This window comes from Egretta garzetta, unplaced genomic scaffold (genome assembly GCF_000687185.1).
Source record: "Egretta garzetta isolate BGI_Z169 unplaced genomic scaffold, ASM68718v1 scaffold45, whole genome shotgun sequence".
Taxonomy (NCBI): domain Eukaryota; kingdom Metazoa; phylum Chordata; class Aves; order Pelecaniformes; family Ardeidae; genus Egretta; species Egretta garzetta.
In genome coordinates, this window is record NW_009260028.1 from 12,579,340 (window position 1) to 12,600,706 (window position 21,367).

The 21,367-nt window shown below is 50.6% G+C and overlaps 2 protein-coding genes across 6 annotated transcripts in view; both read right to left on the reverse strand.

Annotated features, from left to right (window-relative positions):
* The window catches only part of LOC104128264 (cystathionine beta-synthase), a 24,574-nt gene extending 17,199 nt beyond the window's left edge, over window positions 1–7,375 (reverse strand). Inside the window, 4 exon segments of the mRNA XM_009641019.2 lie at window positions 1,708–1,814; window positions 5,664–5,818; window positions 7,182–7,226; window positions 7,229–7,375. Of these exon segments, the coding sequence (XP_009639314.2) occupies window positions 1,708–1,814; window positions 5,664–5,818; window positions 7,182–7,226; window positions 7,229–7,375 (454 nt within the window).
* An 11,522-nt stretch (window positions 7,376–18,897) lies between these two features.
* Window positions 18,898–21,367, reverse strand: part of LOC104128196 (cystathionine beta-synthase-like protein) — a 28,370-nt gene continuing 25,900 nt past the window's right edge. For all 5 annotated transcript variants that reach the window (XM_035896360.1, XM_035896363.1, XM_035896362.1 and 2 more), the window contains exons 16-17: window positions 20,905–20,989; window positions 18,898–19,418 (exon numbers count right to left, since the gene is read on the reverse strand). In XM_035896360.1, coding sequence (XP_035752253.1) covers window positions 19,309–19,418; window positions 20,905–20,989 — 195 coding nt within the window. In that variant the 3' untranslated portion in view covers window positions 18,898–19,308. The remainder of the gene's footprint in view (window positions 19,419–20,904; window positions 20,990–21,367) is intronic.

Consider the following 21,367-nt stretch of genomic DNA (forward strand, 5'->3'; position numbering starts at 1 on the left):
GGGGGGGGGGGGGGGGGGGGCGGGAATCTTGTGCTCATCATTACATTTTATAATGCAAAGTGCCGCAACTTCAGCTGCTTGGAGATCCCTGGAGGCACAGAGATTACCAGGTAATCGTGTCCAACCGTAACAGCTTCCTTGACGTGGCAGTGCTTCAAGTTTTGGTAGATTTGCATGGTAAGAGGCTCTGTACTGATCTGCAGCTCAGAGAGGACCATGAAGCTGCTCTGCCTGCCCTGACTCCCCTTCCCCTCCTGCACCAGGGGAGGGAGACACCACCCCAGCAAACAGGGTCTCCCTGGCTTCCCCACTGCTGTTTGCACCAAATCCTCCGGCTCCAGTTAAGGCCACTTGCCCCAGCAAGACTTCATCCAAGGGACAGGCTGCTTCAGAGGGCGACCAGACATTGCAGACCTGCCCTCCCGCCTCTGCCACCTCTGCTCCACGGTCCCCTACTGTCCCCTCAGGTCTCGTTCTGGGAAGCGAGAGGTGCTGCAACGTGGAAGTTGCAGGGTTAGGGGCCCGAGGGTCCCAGATCCTGAGAAGAGATGTGGTCGAAGAGCACGGCGTGCTCCTCGCGGCCCAGTGCCCAGTGGAGGCCAGCTACCTGGGTGGATTCCCGGCCACCACACAGGACTGCAAGGTCCCGCTGTGCCCTTTTGTTGAGCGTGAGCGCTCGCCAAGTCTCTCCTTCCTACCCAGCTGCGTGACACTGGTGAACCTTACTGCCTGAATCATAGAATCGTGGAATTGTTCAGGTGGGAAAAGACCTTTAAGATCATCAAGTCCACCTGTTAACCGAATCTTAACTGTCCTTCTGCCCAGTTCAGCTGAAATTCATTAAATAGGGTTAAAAGTTACAGGAAAGGAGACTGAAAAGTCCGTACACACAGAGGCAGCCTAATTGTATCATCCTTATTCCTGCAGGGGCTAAAAACAACCCTAACATGCGACGCCACCCGCGCTGTGCTAACAGCCCCTCATGGGGGAGGACTTGGGTCCTGCTGGAAAACCCAGCCCCACAGCCAGCCCCTTGGCCTGGCTTTTCCCACCAGGGCCTGGCACGCTTATGGCTGATAAACCCAGCTGTCTGCAGCCCTGCCCGGGGCTGCATTTTGCAAAGGCCCCCACGGGAAGCTGCCGCGGCCCCCGCCACAGTGCTGCCGCAGATGGCAGTGCCTGGCCCGGCTCCAGCTGAGCCAGTGGAGACGACACCACGGCAGAGCAGGGTGCCCCCTGCGTGGGAGCCCTGCCTGGCAGCCAGGGGCCACGCCGCCCTGCGTACCCCACAGCCCGAGCCGCTCCCTCTGCCCCATCCCAGCCACCACGTTTCGGGAAGGCATGGCCATTCTCTCCTGTGCACATTGCCTGCTACCCCGGGGGCCGCAGCATCCCTTCCCGCTGCCGTGTTGTCGTCCACCCATCCCCCAAATTCAAACTCTGCTCTGAGCTTGTGCTGCAGTTATCTGGGAGGAGAGATGCCTCCGCTACCATTAGCCCCCTGCTCACTGCAGCTTGAAACCATCCTGTTTGGTCTGACGAATGACCGTAGCGTCAGCTAGTAAGCGGGAGTACCCAGCACGTGCCACATCTGGCCCTCCCCGTCTGCGCCTGCTTCCATGGAACCTCTTCTGAAGCCCCCTCCAACACCACCCCTCACCCTCACCTCGCGGCACAGAAAAACCTGGTGGAAAGGGGAACACTCACGGAGCTCACACTTGAGCCCATAGGACTTCCCGATCTTGTTGACTCGGACCATTGGGGTGCAGCCAATTTTCTTCAGGATGTTGGGCAAGATCTTTGTTTCTTCTGGCCTGAAATAACGCAGGAAAAAAAAAAAAGAAAAGAAAGATGCCAGCTCAAAGCAACTGTTACGCAACAGGAACCAAGTTAAAATCTGAGTGAGGTTTCAGCAGCTTTAGCAAAGCCACCGAGAGACCCCCGACTACAAGAGCAAAGGTCCCCATTGACAATGGCAACAGGAGCTAGCTATGGTTTTCCATCACTCTTACAACGAGTTGTTAATTCTTTTGCATAAAAAAAGAACGTAATTAATTTTCAAGGCTGTTCTGAAATGTCTTGTTCTGGAAGGCCTTAGGCCAGACCTATAACTAAATGAAGTGAGAAAAGATGACAAGCCTTGAGATTTTACGTAGCGGGTGAGAAAGCCAGAAGGCCGTGCACAGTACGAGGCTCCTCCTCTTTCCTCCGTCCTACCTGGCACCACCTCTGCTTTTCACATTTTTAGCTATCTCTGGGCCAACCGTTGCTTGCCTGGCCAGGACTTCCAGACTTGCAAGGATGGCTCCAAGCCATCAGAAAGGCCAAAGCCACAGGGAACTCTGGAAATTTTTTTGCAAATCATTAAACTGAGTTCTTGGATCAGTGCCATACAGGCTCCCGGTTCTGCTAGTCCCTGTCAGACTCCAGCAGAAGCCAAGAACCACGTCACGTTGCAATTGCAACCAGAATGAGAGAGACTTGTTTGCCCAACATGCAACCGAATGCATCTTGCCACGCAGCCAGGGAACTTGTGTCCTTGGACTTTTTAAAAGTCGGAGGGAAAAGATTGACAAGGAGGGCTGCATTTATTGGGGCCACAAACATATTGCCCCTGGTCGATAGGCAGCACGTCTCTCTCCGAGTGGGGTGACAAAGCCCCACTCCCTCGCTGTGCAGCTCTTCTTTGCACAGCTCTCGCCTACTATCATCCTTTGAACCTTGAACTCCAGTTATCCTTGTCCGCTATCGCGGCCAGGCAGATGGCTGTCTGCTGACAGAAGGTCCATATGGAGCAGGGATGACACGCTGATTTACTTAAAGACACACCCCTCCCTCCAGGTTTTGCAAGCATGATAGAAACGCTTCTTGCTTTGCAAGGGTACCGGGGTAGTGGTGTAGTGCAGGTCTTTACTACCAAAAGGAGCCAGCCTCCTCACATCTCAGGCCCAGAAATGATGAAGTATTACACTCACGCTCTCACCTCTCCCTCCATGGAAAGTGTTACTGCGCACATTACAACCTCTACTGAGTGCTGGTAAATGCGAGGCAGTAACTCAATAAATGAGCTTCCCCCACAGCTGCAGCCATTTCCCATCTGCTCTAAAAGCCACCGAAATGCTTGAGGATTTCAATGGAGCTGAGCATTAGCACGCGCACGCGTGGAGACTCCAGCTCCTTCAGGTGATGTTTAACTAAAGCCCAGCTTTCAAAAGACTGACCTGCGTTGTTACATTCTACATCTCGATTGCAGGAAGTCAGCTCGAGAGAAGAAAGCAAGGCCATTTATTTACCTTTAGCCGGTAACGGTAGTAAACGAGGTACCACCGTGCCCTTTGAACCCCAGCAAGGCGTGATGTGGCACGGCGAGGTGCCGTGTGGCTCCGGGGTCTGCGGTGGCAGAGCCGGGCGAGGGGACGGGGCAGGGGAAGGCAACCCACGCTGCCTCACGTGCTGGGGTGAGCCGCCCCGGGAGGGCAGAGGTAGGAACTGGCAAACGGGGCTGCTCTTTTGCATTGCCACCCCCTAAAAAGAACAGCCTTTCTCTCACTCCGGGGCAAATTTTCCAAAGTTCCTATCAAATTCCTTTCCTAATGGCTACCGTATTTTACTATAAAAATAATATGAGCGCGGTCAGCTTCCTTCCCCAGCTGCGTGAGCTCAGTGTGTGGGCCTGGCGGCAGCAGGTCTATGGATACAAGAATCTGTGGCAAATGCCCCTGGTGCTCCTAAAGGATGTGGCTGGGGACCCTCTGGCCCTGCAGCTGCTGGTATCAGTTCAGGATTGCAGTGGACAAGGACGGGTTTTCTCCAAGATTTCTGCTTTTGCTCATGGTATGTTATTCCATAAGGTGTCCAGGACAAAAACAATCTTGGCAAACCAAGTGATTCTTGCTGAGGTTATAGCAGGTCAGAATTGGCTCAAGGGGTATCAGAATTAGTCTATCTCTGTATCTTTGGAGAAATGTAAATAATTCATTCTTAATTAAAATAGCACCTTGTCTTCCTACCCCCACCCTGCTTCTACCCCCAAAACTCGGTCAGGTTTCACATGGCAATCTCAGAAAGTCCAGAGGTTTTTGCTACATCGGCTGCCATCTGTGGTTCAACCAGAGCAGAGAAAACAAACCAAGCCCCTCCATGCAATTCTGCAAAGTAAAAGATATGGTGTGATGTGTCCCAGTGTATTTTCCTCACTGCTGTACAGTGGGGTATGGTTCAGTCCCTGCCCTAGAGATGCTGCATGGGCCCCCTCAGCCAGACCCCATACCCAGGGGGGACCCTGATGCCCTGGGCTGGGGCTGGCCCGGTGCCCTGTGGGTGGGATGGGCCCTGGCACCAGCCCTGCCTTGCTGCCCCGTGGCACCCTGATGCTGATTTGCTAAAACCCAAGAATGTTATCCTGTTCAGCACAACAGCTGAGAAAAAAACCAAAAATTTTGCCTGAAGAGGGCCGATCCTGTCCTCGGGCGCTAGCTGCGGGGATTGCGCTGGGCGAATGCCTGGCTGCAGAGTTTGCTGGATCAGCCCTGAGGATGTGGAGCCCACTCCTCCGTCACGGGCCAGATCCGGAGGCTGTTTTGGGTGGCTGTGCTGTCTGGCTGTGTCCTGCCCAGCATGCTGTACGAAGCTCCCCCGGCCGGCTCCCGGCTGGCAGGCATCCACACAGAGCAGCGCCGCACCTCCCACGGGCGCCGGTTCCTCACACGCTGGAGCTGAACTCATGTCTTGCATTTTTGGCACGGCGGGGACGTGTCCACAGTTCCCCTGACATTTATAGGACAGCCTTATCTTTAGTAGCTTGTCTGGGTCTGGTTTGCTGGGCCATTAAAGCACCTCTCATCTAGCCTGGCCTGGGCACTTCGGCAGGCTTACATCACCCTGGGAACAAACCCGCTGCCATGAGGACGAGAGCCGCTCATAGCAGCCGCTTTGCCTTGCACCGCGCTCACGGGTCGCTCACGCAGGGCAGGCAACCTCTGCATGGGCCATTTTCTACTTCTTTAAAAGCCCGGGCACTGGCAATCTCTTTTAGTGAAGGTCTCTTAGCCATCGGTGAAGGCATTGCTAGCACTTAGAAATCTTAGATTGAATGAACAAGGGCAGCCAAACTGCGGCCCTCCGACTGATGACTGCATGGCTGTTAGTAACCGTGCTGCACAATGGGATGGGGGCAACAGCTTTGGGGTGTCCGCGTGCAGTACGCTACAGCCAGGAGAGCCATTACGGCATCTCCTCCAGTGCCGGGCACTTGGGAGCGCCCTCGCTTCTGCTGTGCAACACCAGAGCTCACAGAGTCCACTCTGCAGAAGTGCACAAGTCCCTGGTTGAAATCTGTCTCTGAACTATCTCTTTCTTAATTCTTCTAAAATGAGATGCCCCCAGCTAGCAGATGCTTTCAGATGTGTGCTGGAAAACACAGAGCTGAGCCTTGAGCCAGCCACGGCTTTCTGCAAGATCAAAGGGAGTGAGAAAGTTCTTCCTAGAGAAGAGGCACTAGGCAGGTTTTGCCTTCTGGAAAGTAAACCATCATCAATGTAACATACGGTCAAACTACTGACTTCTGGTCATGGCCATCCTGGTGTAACCATAGTACTTCATCTTCAGAAAAAGGCACTGAGCTTCCTGCATGCTGAAATAACCAGCAAGAAGGAATTACTTACAAGGGCATACAGGAGTGTGGAGACTTGGCGGCAGGCGTTGCAGCTGTCCATGTGCATTTACTGGGCAAGCTGGGAAGAATCCACGTGCTGTCAGCTTTGCTTTCCTGACTTCCCACGCAACTGCCGTTCATGAGCAGGCACGCCTTGGTCAGCCCCTGCATTGTGAAAATAGAGACCCATAGTTGCCAGGGAGAAAAAGCAGGCAGGCAGGCACCTGGGCAATCGTTCTTGAAGGCAAGGAACCTTGAAGGAAGGTGGCCAGCCTGCGTGGGGCAACCCTACTGCAGCATTTCAGAAACCCAGCTCTATGGATGCACCAAATTGCTCTTTTTGGAGCGGTATACTAAACCACGTACACGGTAAAGCATCACCTGGCCACCATCTCCAGTAAGTCTTCCCCTGCTATAAGGTACATTGAAGCATCCCCTCCACTAGAAAATTCAGTGCTGTGTATTTAATTTTTTGGTCAAGATCAGTATTTTTCACCCTAGCAGTGAAGAAACTGCAGATAAGTCTACCTAGAAATAATGTGAGAATACTTGTATGGTGGTAGCAGACCTCGAAGGGCCAGAGGACACCTCTACTCTGGCATCCGAGTGTATTAAAAGTAAGAAGAGCGAATCGATAAGAAACAAAGCATCAGGGAAGGGCAGCAAAGGTGCTCAGGAATACAGAGCAAGTTCCACAGTAAACCAGCTTAAATAGAGGAGGATTCATCGGACTGGAAATGAGACTGGTGGCCGGTGATGAGAGAAGGCTGTAAAGCCTGGGGGATCTGGAAAAGGTGACTGAGGAACACTGTTTTGTTTCTTGGCACCAAATAGTAAGGCAAAATGAAATTATCGGGAACAGCTATAGGAGCAGAGCAGGTAAAAGTGGAACCAGAAAAGGGTTAAACAAGGTCACAAAGGTCAAGCTCATTAGTGGCTTTTTAAACACCCTGGCCCTAATGGTACCTGCACACTGCAGTAATTTGCTGTGCTGGTTTCTCTGTCTTGCAGGTGCATATACAGAGAAAAGGAGGGCTCTGCTTTCATAGTTTATTCTCAGCACCTGCTACTGACCAACAGCAGAAACAAGGGTTACGGGGAGCTTTGGTGTGACCCTCTGCAGCTCAGCAGCCACCCTTTTGTGCTAAGCAAACCAGCCACATGGAGAAAAGACACATGATCTCGGTAATTGGAAGTTTCTTTTCTGGCGTGTTCACAGAATGAATTTGCCCTGATTCAGCCTTTGTTGCACAGAGAGACCTTGCAGCTCAGCAGGGTCATGGTTAGAGACTTGGGTCATACTTGATTGATGATGAAAGTTGGCGTTGACCTGCTTGTTGTAGCGTAGCCTGCCCTATCTCCCCATGCTGCTGCAGTGGTGCATTTTGCAATTAGAGCAAGTGTAATGCAGTAGGAATTCTCAAGAGCATGATGCTGGACCTTCCTTCTACATTTAACTTCAGACTGAGAACAAAGACGTAATTTTGAAATTTGGTAGAACCAAACCAGCGGTGCAAAGAAGAAATGCCTCATTTCTAACAGCGGAGGACTGCCTGCAGAAGGACGGGACCTGCAGCCAGTGGGGAAGGGAGGGGGGTGTGGGAAATCCACGCCAGCCACTGCCCCGGGGAGGGAATTGAGGCCGCTGACAGGAGGATGCTGGAGCCAAAGTGTGCAGCACAGATAGCGGAGGCCAACAGGTCTGCAGAGCATCGCCTTCATCCCTGGCCACAAAGCCACCGCTCTGCCCCTCCTCAACAGCCGGGCTGCCCATGGTGCCTGCAAAGCCCAGCTAACTCACAGCAGCCAGGCAAGCAGCCAGCACGTTGTTATGGCTGGGTTCTGATTACCTAATTAGTTTGTGGCTCGACATGTGAGCCCAAGGGCAGCCTTAATTACCGTTTCTGCCATCCTCCTTCTGCTCTCTTGCTCACTTCACCCGCTTGGCAGGAGCTTCTCGGAAGCAGCGCGGCAGGACTACCTGAGGTCAGCACCGTGCTTTCCCGGAGGTTTCCCCACTGGCTCAGGAGGATGGGGCTGCGGTTCGCTCCCTGAATGTTGGGCTGTCCCTGAAACACAGAAATACACACCACTCCGTTGTTCTACCCATAGCAGAGGGCTGAAACAGCCCATGGCATGCAGCTGAGCTTTCATCTCAGCCAGAGGCACCCAGGCATCTCAGAAGATGGAGGTCAACAGCCTCATGCCTCCGCCTGGCCCCGTGACCGAAGCCCGAAGTGGGGTGGTAGGCAGGGGACAGCGGGATGCCTTCACGTCAGGTGCTGAGCTGCCTTTTCACCTCTGGAGACACTGACACTGGCCTCACAAAGCAGAGACCACGACGGTGCAGGGTGGTCACACCAAAACAGCTTGGACCCTGCAGCCAGCAAAAACTCTCCTGGTAAACTTTGCATCCCGGTGTTCTTCCCCGCTGCTGCCAGACCTGTTGCTTCTTGGGAGGGATTAAAGGAAAAAAAAAAAAATGTTCATTTCCTTGCAAGCCAGGATTTGTGTCGGCCTTGAGTGTATCTCCCCAAGCAAATCCTTGTTTACCTAATGAATTAACTGGGAAGGAGCAAAAGTCACTTGTCGGTAAAGAAGAGATAAGCCCCAGTGTATCAGAGGTAGTTATCATGCTTTCACAACTCAGGTCACCGGTTACCAACCAAAATGTTGGCAAACTAGATTTTACAAGGTGTTGAGTATTTTTCTTTTTTTTTTTTTCTGGTGATGCCCATCTCCAACATTTTGCAGTGGGGTGGGGTGAGAGGAGAGGCAGGGGGGGCTGAAATTATTAGGGCTGCTTCCATGGGCTTCTTCCCTCTTTGTTGGTGCGTGGCTCCCTGCCCCACGCAAGCCCCCTCTCCCCTCCAGCCCCGGCTGCGTGGGCGCGCTGCCTGTGCCCCATCTTCCCCCATGGGGCATCTTTCCCCAGGAGCAACATCGAGCTGCGGGGATTGATGGAGAGGGTCTGGGGTTTGCACCCCCACTTTAGGGCAGCGGTCCCAGAGCCACTTTGTGTTTCAGCTGAGCGCGTGGGGGGCCAACACCATGCGTCCGGCTGCAGGGACAGCCACCTGCCAAGCCCTGGGGGAAGGTGGGCGACCTCCCTGGGGGCTCAGGAGTACCCCAACATTCCTTGGGCACCCACCTGGGAATGGCAGCACTCGAGCACCTCCCTCACCACTGCCAAAAAGTGCCACAGGCCCTAACGTTGGCCCCACCAGGAGCAGCCAACCCAGCCCTAAAGCCGTGCTGAGATGGCTACTGCAGGAGGACTTCATGGAGGGAAGAGCATTCCTGGCTTTCCACTTTCTAAAGTAAGGTTGCGTCCTCTTCATTGTGTTCAGTTGCTTTAACATCTGATATTAAAAAATAACAAGAATGGGGTTTTCATTTGTTTGCTCACCCAAAGTGGATACAGCCGTATTTTCTAGGTGGTCAGAGGGCAAAGGAACAAGACCTGGTCCTTGCCTAAGTCAACATCGATGTTCCTCTCTGCTAGACGATTTCTCACATATCTCCTCAAGAGCTGGTTAATTCCCAGCGTGGTGCTGCAGGACCTTCCAGTTATGAACCACTCCAAGGTCTCTGCATCGCTGTGCCCGGGGTTTGGATTCATATTTAAATTAAGATATGTCTAAACCTGCTGCAGTTCTGAAGGTAAGCTTAAAAATTGCCTGCAGTGTGGGAACCCTGATACCATCTATGTGAGACAGCAGACGGCCTGAAACAGTACCAAAGGGTGGGAAGAATCTGACCTACCCATATCTTTCAGAGGCCTTGGCACAACACCAGCGAGCCGCTCCCCTACTGATGGTCTCAGCAGTCACATCCCATGACCATGGAGGCTGGGTGGGAAGTGTGGGCAGGAAGAGGCATGGGGCCACTGTGGCCAGTCTGACTGCAGCCAAGGATGGCTGAGAGGAGCAATGCCCAGTGCAAACATCTCCCCACGCTGCCTCCAGTGCAGTTTTAACTCATGTTATATCTCAAAGCGAAGATACATCTCTTGATTACCAAAACTCTTACCTACATCCCAGTACTCCTCCTAACCCCTGCCCGAACCTTCAGCTATCATCTGATCAGCTGTCCAATACATCTGATCTCCTGCAATGGCCCCGTTACTCTCTTCTAAACAGAGACGCTTGAGACAGCACAAGACTGGACAAAGGACAAATGGAAATTCCCACTGGAGCGGAGAGGCAAGCCAAGAGACCGAGCACGCTATCGCGCAATCCTGCAGCTGCTGCCACTGACTGAAACCACATGACAAAGAGCACCGTTTATAGAGTACTTTCCAGATAGGAGATTGCATTTATTAGGTTATCAGACTGCAGTGATAACTTCAAAAGGAAGAAAATCAAGACACTCATTAAGGAGACTGAGGGAAAATGAGATGAACTCAGCAGGGCAGAGAGTTACACGCGAACTCGCCCCATTCAAAGCAAAATGTTATTTTCTTGCTCTGTTTTAAAGAAATGGCACTGCTGTCACTGAGCAAGACAAATGCAACATCACTTTAACTGCATCATGGAGTGACCCAGACTGGAAGGGACCTCAGAAGGTCCCCAGTCCAGCCTCCTGCTCAAAGCTGGATCAGCACTAAGTTCAGCCCAGGTTGCTCAGGGCTTTGTCCCCTGGGGTCTTGAAAAACCTGCAAGGATGGAGACTGCACAGGCTCTCCTGACAACCCGCTCCACCGCCCAACTCACCGTGTAGCAGAAAGCCAGAACCTCCCCAGTTTTCAGATTTATTCAGATCTTGCTGAAAGCGCAGACGACCCCCAGAGCAGAGTCAACCTTTGAAAAGACTGAGAGGCAGAGGCTACCAGATGCCTCCTCTTTTCAAGCCTCTCCATCACAGCGAAGTTACCTGGTCGGTAGGCACGGCTCCCGTGCGGTCTGCCGCTATAGAAAAGCGGCGCGGTGGATAGCAGATAAGCCATACTTACCACCTTCGGTGTATGAGGCGAGTGCCTTCGCTGCGCTCCAGCGCCGAGCTTATACGTGCCCGGTGGCAGGGGACGCCAATGAGTGGCGGTAGGCGCTCTGTGGGGGGACGCTGATTGGGTCCTGCCCCACGCCTAATTATGCCCAGCACCTGATTGCTCTCCGAACGTGAATGATTGGGGTATAAAAAAAGATAAGCCGTTTGCTTATGTGCTCTCAACCCAGCCCCCAGCAATTCCATGGTGGTTTTTTTAGAATTTCGTTTCTGATCTGATTTTGTGTCTGATATGTAACCTGCTGCTTAAACCCCGCTCGTCTGTGTCAGCATGTGCCTTGCTGAATCAGGCATAAGCAACGACAGAAGTGACAGATGACCTTAGGTGCTGTCTGATACGGACTCCCTGTGTGTCCTCTGGGAACCTAGGGTTAGTCTCCACACCATCTCCAGCCCTAAACCTTTTGTGTTCTCACGCTAGCTCCCGCTCCTCACGCAACTGCTTTGCTATCAAATCAGCCAAAAGCAGTGAACAGCTTCGGCTTTGTGGTAATTCCCGAACGGTGGCTGGGCAATTAGGAAATTATCTGGGTGCAGATTTCCCGTAAGAGGAAAAGCCCATGGGAATTTCGATCCCTCCTTTCCCCGCTCCTTCCCACAGCTGGGGCAGTGCACAGAGCCACCTGGCCCGGGCTGGGGCCATGCTCCCCCAAAATGCAGTCGCGAAGGAAACTTCACTGCTATTCAGATCATCAGGCGAGAATCTTATTGGAATGCTTATTTTGGAACTAAACCTTTTGAAGACACGACTGCTGTAGGTATTAGCACAGGAATGACATTACCTTTGGTCTTTTTGCAATAAATGAACTCTCTGGAAAACATTGCCAGAGGTAATCCGTTGTAGAAAAATCTTGTGGGCTATCTGATGTGACGCAGAGCATACAGGACTCTTGTAAAGAGGCTGCAAATAACCCTAACCCCGGCAAGAATCGTGTTTTCTGGGCATTGCAGTTACAGAATAACCCAGCCACCCCCTTCCTGGCCATTGCCTGAAGCGGCGTGTGCTTGAAGTAAAGCCACGTTAAAAAATAAGATTCTTCCCCTTGGTGACCACACTGCAAGAAATGGTGTTCTTTTCAACCTTAAAGGAAACCCAGATTTAGATGGGTGTGGGAGGGACAGAAGATCATCTTGAAATAAAACACTTTGTTTAGAGAAATATTTTTTTAATGAAAGATTTTCTTCAGAAAAGATCTCAAACGGCAAGCTTGGGGACTTTGGAAAAAAAAAATCCCCCTCCACGTCCCCTTTTTTGGGGCAAGGCAAAAGCTGTTAGCTACAGCTGATCAGAACGCTCAAGCAATTTGCCCACCACCACCACCACCGTCCCTAGAGCCGCTATGCGGTCTGACTCTGTTCGCCATCACCGGCCACACGGGCACGCAGGGAACTGGTTTTGCCCCCGGCCGGCGAGGCCAGCAGGCATTCTGACATGGGTTTTCCTGCTTTGCCTGCGCCTGGGTTAAGAGCAGAGGAGGAGCTGGTCCGCAGGGGGCTGGCTGGGGTCTGCGCCAGCATCCTTGTCGTGCTTCCGCTCCACGCAGATGCCCCAGGCGCTTCACGGCCCTCGATCATCATAAAACCGTGTCCCGTGGGTTACCTAATCTCACCTTGCCCTTCTGCAGTGCCTGTGTCGAAGCTTTACTAAGACAAGAAAACACATGGAAGCACATTGGGTGGCTGTTTATTCCCCAGCAGGCTCGCACCGCCCTGTCCTTTATCTGAGGAGCAGCTTTTACCCTGCAGGATCCCGCTGACTAAACAGCATCGTCCTCAGGCCAGGAAGCAACAACCGGAGAGAACCAGCCAGCCGTCCATAAGAAGAGAGGGAGGCACAGGGGTTGACGGAGGTGGCTGAGAGGACCGGGATGGCTCCTTGCGCTCCCAAGAAGGTGCCATGGGAGAGTTTGTGCCCGTGCACAGGGAGAGTGCCTTAGCTTTTAAAGCATCATGGAAAAGACTCGTTGCAGAGGTAGTTGCATAGGAGTCATCTCGGCAGGGTTGGAAGGGGCGCAGCGCTCGGGTTTTACTTCTGGGTGCTTGGGAGGAGAGATCTTTCGTGACCACAGAGCCATTCTCCACCCCTGGTGAAGTTTTCTCCTAGAGAAGACGATCGGGTTTTAAAATGTTCCTGATCTTGCCCTACTAAGTGGGAAGAAATCCACGTTTTTCCCTCCCAAGTAATTTAATAATCAAAATGGCTTCATCAAAGCAGTTGAAGCTCCATGGTAGGGCTTGATAGGATGTCAGGCGAAGAAGGGTAGGCAACGTTCTGGGAAAGCCCAGCAGAGGACTCAGGGCACAACGGGCTTTCCTTGGCCCTTGGCTTATCTTTGGCTGTCAGAGAAAGCCATTTTGCTGTGAGGACACGGGGTTAAAACCACTACTGGGTGAGTTGAATGGGACTGTGAGTTGGAATAACCATGATAATACCTGCTATCCGAATTGCACGGGTAAACTGGGGGAAAAGGAGGTGACAGAGCACTGGAACAGGCTGCCCAAGGGGGCTGTGGAGTCTCCTTCTCTGGAGATATTCAAAGCCTGACTGGACAAAGTCCTGTGTAGAATGCTCTAGGAGAGCCTGCTTTAGCAGGGGGGTTGGACTAGATGATCTCCCGAGGTCCCTTCCAACCCTTGCGATTCTGTGATTCTGTGATTCTGTGATTAGTTGCTGTTTAACATATTTTTCACCTGTTCAACACACTTGGTATAAAAGCCTTATTTTAGTGCCAAACTATCCCAGCTGAACCATGACATGTGCCATCTGTCCAAAATATGGATTTTTATGAAGCCCTGCACCCCATCATTTAAGTCTTACCAAAAACAAATAAAGAATTTAGTTGCTCATAGCTAGACCCCATTGACACCTCTGAGCAGCACTGCATTTCGTGACTAGCCTCGCCTCGGCAGGGGTCTGTACGAAGGAGCGAGGTACGCGGTGCAAGGTGCACTAGCCCAAGCCTGTCACAGCCCAAGGCAGAAATGGGTTAGGAAAGTCACATTTTTATTACTGGGCTGAAGAAGCCATTCACACCCACCTGTTTCAGGAGAGGGCAGCATTTGCTTGTACAACCACGGATGTTTTCAGTGCATCCGCTGTGCCGCCTCTGATGGTGCACCTACTGCTGGTGGCTGCAGGCAGAGCTGAGCTCCAGAGACAGGCAGGGAAGAGCAGACCCACTGGCTTTTCTTGGGAGGACGCTGGAAGGAACCCAAGGCACGAGCAGCTCCAAACATGCTGGGATTCCCACCCTTCGTGGGTCAGACCTGCTGTGCTTGCCCCATGGGGCTGATGAGTGCGTTCCCGTATCCTGGTGCGTCCAAAAGGCAGCGGTCTCACCGTGAATCAGCATGTTGCCTTCACTCCGGTTTCCCCGTGGACACCAAGTATCTGCTCCACACCACGCTAAGCAGGGAATATAGGGGTGGGCGGGCAGGCGGGCCACTTGCCCTGTCTGTCTGTTTGGGCATACAAATGCCACTGGTTGCCACTAGAAGAGGCAGTGGCTGTTCAAAGCCTGAGAGGGGCAGGTGCGAAAGAAGACGGTGCGTTTGTTGGAAGCAGCGATGACGTGGTTTTAGCCACTGAAAGAGTAGCGCAGCCTGCAGCGTAAACAGCACTGGGCTTTTCCCCTAAACAGGGGTGGATTTTTTTCTTGAGATGAAGGCAGGGGTGCGTGGGTGGTTGAAGGTGAGTTGGCTGCTCTGCTCACTGCCACATCATAGGTCAGGTCCTGCAGGCTCCCTCACTCACAATTTATTGCTTTTGTAAGGTAACTTTCCAGACTGAAGTCCTCCGTTCATCCCCAGAGCCAGTACAGCAGGTTATCACCCAGTAATTTTCCCTGTGGCAGTGACCCAGGAGGAGGGGCACCTCCGCAGCTGGGGCCAGATCAGTCCTCACAGTGCCGTTAGGCAGCGCCTCAGTGGTCGGGAAATGTCTTGCCTCCTTCTGCAAAAACAGGGTGTGTGCCATCACCTGCACCCAACACCCAAACCCGGGGGGTGGGGAGGTAGGGGGGGATGAAAAGCTGCTGCTAACGGGATGCCCTTGGCGGATGCTGAGGAGCCCCAGATGTTTCTCTCAATAGCTGCACTGGCTAAAACGGCCCCCAATCTACCTCCCTAGGGTCTTTTTTAGCTGTCTCAGCTCCCCCTTGGGGACGGGGGCAGCGAGGTGGGGGGCAGGCATGCCTTTAGCCTGCTGGCAGGTGGAACTTGATCCCCCGGGCTGCCTGCTGCTCTGGGTGCCTGGTTGGCCTTTGGCCTTTCTGCTGAGGCGCTCTTTCCTTGCACGGGCGAGCCCGGGAGCGACATTGGCCTTCTGCATATCGGGCGGCGTTATCGGGATCCCTCTTGCCTCCGAGCAGGCTGACAAGAGGTAAAGGTAAGGCAATGCTCTGCAATCGCTGCCGGCAACGGCAGCATTTCACCTAATCACATGAAAAGGATGTGTAAGGTAAAGGGAGTTCAGCGTAGCGTTTGCCCGCTGCGCCAGTCACCCCATGCTGCTGGAGAGCACACCGGAGCAGGAGCAGGAAGATAAAGCAGAGGACCGGGCGCTCCATGGCCGTGAGCCGGCAGAGGAACCGTGCCCCTCTAAGAACAGCCGGCACGCAGGCGCGCGAGCCAGCAAGGGGCTCGTGCCGCACGCCCGTGGGACTGGCCCTGGCACCCCGGGGCAGGCAGAGGAAGCGCCCCCCCATGCCTCTCCACCCACCAGCTGTTCCCCGAGTCTCTGTGAGATGGAACAATGTCCCAGGGAGACTGGCCGACAGGGTGCTAAGCTATTTGGATGGGGGCTGAGGGAGGGCTGACTACATAAGGAAATGGGGACCAAAAAAAACCCCAAAGGGATGAGGGGCTTATTTGCTTGGCCCAGCAGATATAAACCACCTTCATCGCGGTTTAACTTGAGCCATCAACCAAGGTGCTGAGCGGCAGCACCAATCCACAGATCTAAACAACACAGCCATCCCTTTTGGCTTCTTCCACAGACCAACACCCATGCTCCTCCTGTGAATTGGTGCACCTTTTAACATTATAGCTTCACCAGAATTCCCAAAAGACATGGCCTTCTCACAGACATCACAGGCTGGCCCACGCCCCTCACATTTATTCAGAAACACCCACCCAACCGAGTGCACAGGCACCTGCTGCTGTAGGAACTTCCAACAGCGGCACCAGAGCCCGAGCCCTGCCGCCTGCCCGAGCCCTGCCCTGCACAGGGACACCAGGACGGTACTAAAGCCAGAGACGAGAAGCAGACCCTGGGGCCGGCTCACCACCAATCCCTGCCGTGGCAGCAGCTGAGGGCAGAACAGAACTGCGGACCGCTGCAGTCCATGCGCTGAGAGCGAGAGGTCTTCTGCAGCTGACAAACTTCCCACAGCCTACAGTCTAACACACTTTCACCTTGAACGGCCATTAAAATACCCAGAGTCCTTCTGCAATCAAACAGCTTTTATTGAACTCTCTACATTGTACATTTGTGTAATAAATACAGCACAGAGTATTGATTTTTTTTCCCCCAGCTCCTTAAAGCATAAGAAGTCTTCCCTTTGTCATGGTGGTGCGTTGACACTCCTCAGTAAGAAAGGCTGTTGGAAGACAGCGGCAACGTGAGGCAACTCCTGGCAGTGAGAGTATTGCGCGACAGTCGTAACGGCAAGCAGACATTTTCGGAAACCATTTAGCGAGGAGCTTGGCGGGCAGATGAGACCAGTCTGGCTGCTTAGAGGCACCTCAGGGAGACAAGCTCTGGAGTCAGCCACAGCTTATGGAAGAAGTGGGAAGTAATATTGGATGCGATGACTTCAAAACGATCCTTAAGTCATTGCCTGATAACTGCTTGTGAAACACAATACAGATTTTACTGGATAACCATCCTCAGGTAAGAAAATACAAGTAGTTTTGCAGAGCCAACATTAGACCGAAAGGACTGATAATGCTCTTACAGCAACAAACAAATACAGCAGAAATTGTTGATACAAGTATCCATGTGCAAAATAGTTTTCAGGCTTAGTCAGCACTTGCATAACCAGCACAGGTAAATAGAAGACACAGGCGCCCACTTCAGAGGAGAAAAAACAAAACAAACAAAACACCACCCCACCAGTTCTGCTCAAGCTCTGGACTTGAACTTCCAAAGACCAAACAAACCAACTGCAATGTCTTTCTTGGTCCTCACAGTATTTGAAACAGAGGCGAGTCAGGCGTTAATCCAGCCCTACCACTACTAACCAGGACAGTAACAACACTCTCACATGTGCAAAAAAGCATCAGGCTCGTAAGCTTTTGCCAGGACAGTAACAACACTCTCACACGTGCAAAAAAGCATCAGGCTCGTAAGCTTTTGCATCAGAGAAACTTCAGCTTTGCAGGATTCCCCGTCCCCTTCTCTTTGCTGCCATTGTCCCTACTACAGGAAAGAGCTCTGGAAAGTTTTTCAGTCATTCAGCAACTCCCTCTATTCCTCCAATTCCTCTGGCCAAACCGCGTTGGCTACTGTGAGGACGGGTGGCTGGTGGCCACCGTTTCCTCCTTGTGCCAGGACAGAAGAGGAAACAGCTCCTGCTCTTAACAAACCGCGCAGGCGGAGCGGCATGGGTGGATTTCTTGGATACTTCGGCTTACTTGGATTGCTTTAGACTCACATCCCCTCTTCCCTACCAGCTCTAACCCCCCTTCTTTCTTCATCAACAATACCACCCAATTTCATTATGCTAATTTATGAACAGTAAACTAAAAAAGTAAATTGAAATCCTTATACTTTTCTCTGTGTCACAGGCAAAGCTACCCATCCATCTTCTGCTGCCCCAACTCTTAACTTCTCCTGTACTGCTGTGCTGAAAAGCAGCTTTGGGAATCTCCTTCTACCTGCCTCGTGTTTCTTGCTGAATTCAGTTGGGCTGGGACAGAGCGCTCTTACAGGCACAAACAGAAAAGGCATCACTGCTTTGGCTTTGAGCTCTTGCCTCCCTCCTGCAGGCCAGCATCACCCAGGGCACAACTGCAAAGGCTCTGCTTGATGTTCTTTGCTCAGCACTGAAGTGGGACAGGGCAGCTTCCGCCACCTCTCTTCTCTGAGCACACACTTCCAAAACATACAGCAAATCCCATTGCCACAAGGAGGCCAGCAAGGTAGAAAGAAATCTATACACAGGTGGTAGTAACTGATTTTTAAGTAACTCCTTTGTTTTCTCTTAGCTGACTCACAATTCCCTTCAGCTTTTTTTTTTTTTTTCAGAAAACAGACAAACCACCATGAACTTTGCTATCCTACCAGCAACAGCCCCAGCCAAAATAGCATTTTCCTACTTCAGCAGAAAGGGACAACCTAAAAAAAGCATTGCTCTTGCTGATCAAAAACTTTATGCTTGGCAGAAGGCCAGCCAGAAGACAATGATTAGAGCAGTCATTCTGAAGATGAAGAACTGCTACTTTTCTCCTGTAACCCCAAGCTGATCCCACTCATCATCACCGCTAACAGCGGTCGGGACCCTGAGCACAGCAGTGCGGGGGTGGGGCTGCTAGTGCCAAACTGTGCCACAGCTACTGAAGCAGTGACGAGTTGTAGCTGCACACACCTACTGCACATCACTCACCACTCCGCACCGTGCTTGCTAGTTACTTCCAAGTTTGGCTACAGCAAATTCAATTAGTAGTAGGGTTTTTTCTCCTGGAATAAGGCACTACAGTGTAGGAGCACTTGAACAGGTCTTGAAAGAGTTTACAGCTCTTGACAGATTACCTTTGGCTCTTCTAAAACAGGCATAAAAAGCAGCACTAAGATAAATAAGAGGACTGGGAGGTAAGGGGAAGGTACTAGACGAAACAGCGTGATTTTCAAAAACCTCCAGGCAAGAAACTTGATCTTGCCTTTCAGTCTTTTCACACTTGTGCTTACTTTTCAGGGTACAATTGGAAAAAAAACCAGGAAGGTCTGCCTTTGCAGTGAACACTGTGCAGAACCAAGTCACTATTTCATGTTCATCACCCCCCTGTCAGGCTTCCACTTAAGTCAGCTTTTCCTCGAGCAGCTGGCTGAAACAAGCCTCAACTCCAGCCCTCAGGGTTTCCTCCTGTTTTACCCTAATGTCACCAAAAGGCAAGCCCCCCCTTTTTTCTCTCCATGCCCCAGTCCCATTTTTGTCTCCACACAGGTATTACCCAACTTAACACCCTTGCACAAAAAAAAAAAAAAAAAGAAAAAAAAATACAGAAGTTTCCAGAGCTCTCTTGGGCTTCTGCTTCAGTAACTCTTCATTTTAACACATTTTATGAATCTGAAACAATGTTTTGGAACGCCAGACTTTAGACATAACAAGTAAGGAACGTACCAGTTAATTTAGGCAATATTTTTACATCTATATAGGTAAAAAAATAAATTGTTTTGATAAGAAATACTGTGTAACCTGATTAAGAAATAAGTCCCCAGAAGCTGTGCAATACAGCAAAATGCACTGGCTGTATAGCTGACACCAGGATAGCTAACTGCTTATTTTTAGAATTTAAAAAAACCAAAAACCCCAAAACCCCTCAAACCCCACACCTTAATGACAGACCATTCTACCCAAGAAATAAACCAGATTCTTTGTTGGAGATTGCAGAACGTTGTTGAAGAGGCTCCACATCCCTACTTGATGTCAGTTGGGATTTCTTTCCCGTTCTCGTGCAGTCACAAAGTTGAGGAGGTCGATGGCTGTAACGATGCCAAACACCATTTGCCGCTTACTGGAGGAACCATCAGTGTGATCTACACAGAAACAAAGAGGGGATCCTGGCTTTAGGAGGCGCAAAACCACACCATCCCACTGGGTTTCAAGGGCACTGTTTGTAAAGGCAGGTGCCAAGCCACCCCAGCATCACGTGCCAGGGCCTGTTGGTGGAGCTGGTTGTCGCTGATGGCCCCTGTACATTGAGGGGGAGCCCAAAAGGCATCTTGGCCAACAGTCACATAGGAAGTGGCAAGGATTTTAATTTCAGAAAGGCTCCTCAACAAAAAGGATATAGAAACGGAAGCATTATGGAAGGAAGGATAAGAGTCCATCAGATTCCTTTTTCTTGACATGAAAATTCAAATCAAATCCTCTGTTATAAAGCGCATTTTCCTTATACATTAGTTTCTGCAGCTCTACTTGAAGCAGCTGCAAACTGATGCTGTCCTGTTTGAACACGGGACCATATCAGGGGCCACTAGAGGAGGACATGCGACACTACCATCTTCCTACACCACTGTCAAATACGGAATTTGTATAAAAATCACAATACAACATTTTCCCATTTAAATCCAAAAAAACCTGATTAACCATCTAATTATTGCTGCATTGAGAGCACAGGTTCAAGCAATTTTTCATTGTGAACATAAGCCTTTGACCTGGGAACCAAGTGGCCAGGTGACCTCTGGCCCTTTATCTATGGTCTAAGTTCCCTGTTCCTCAAGTCTGGCTGTACTGAGAATTTTAGCCTACTGATATTACTCAAGTCTGTTCAGCCAGCTCGATTGTCCCGGACTTTTCATTTAGTCAATCTTTGTTCCACTGCAAGATTCCACTGAGATTCTAGGTTTATAAACAGTCAGCACACAGTCAAGAGCACATCCTTATGGAGATTATCAGGAACAAGCCCAAACTTGATGACTATTCCTCATTTACAGTTATAATTGAGATAGCAGTTAGATAAATTTATCTGGTGAGTCTTAATATTATTTTTAGTCTAGTTTCTCAGTGTGTGTAATTTTGCAAGTTGCCTGCTAAAAGGAAGATAAACCAGGAAAAAATATTATTCACATAGAACAGTGATATACCCTAGCTTTGCAGATTTATTTAGTCATTTCCAGCTCCTAAAGAAGGCAGTGTAAAGAGTTTTGAGAAGGATGAAGAAAAGTAGAGTTTGGAAGAAAAACATCAGGTGAGGGGGAGTTAAGTTTAAATGCAATAAACAGGAAAAAGAAATATTAAGCCGTCTTGAGACGCTGATGTCAGTGTTGACATCTAGATGTTACTAAACTTGAAGTTGTAATAAAGTTTTTGCTTTAGAAAGGCAAAAAAATTGAAGTGTAGTTAACCTGGGACACTCACAGCGGCAGAAGTGCTGGAAGTTGTATGACAGGAGCAGGAAGAAGCAAAGATCAGTTGTACTGCAGGAGCTTATTCAGAACTTGCTTACACACTCACATTTGTACTTGCTTCTCATTAACACTCAAAGATTACCTCTTACAAGGTGCAGTACACTGTACTCACATTGAATTTGTTCATGAACCACTAGAGCAAAGTGGTCTATCTCCAGGATATGAGAGAGTTTCCCCAAGTTGTCTTTCAGGTTAATCTGAGGAGAGAGTTACAAAACTTAAGTAAAAGTCCTTTTATGTTTAGTGGTTGATAATCCCCATATACTTCATGCAGTATTAAAAATAATACATCAGCATTTATATACTGCTCCCATCTGAGGTATTGTAAAACACTAACAAATCAAGGCAAACTTAAGATCGGTTTTCTTTGCTTCCAGTTTCCACTAAAACAGAACAAAAAAATGAATCAAGTTATTCATTCTGATTCTGTAAACATAATGAATATACTGAACAAACTGGATATCTGGAAAATGTTAATGATGGAAGAAGGCCAAGTGTTCCATGTATCTAACAGAAGAAGTTACAGTAAAACTCATTACATTTAGTGAGTTTACTCTAGCAAGACTGGAAAAGAG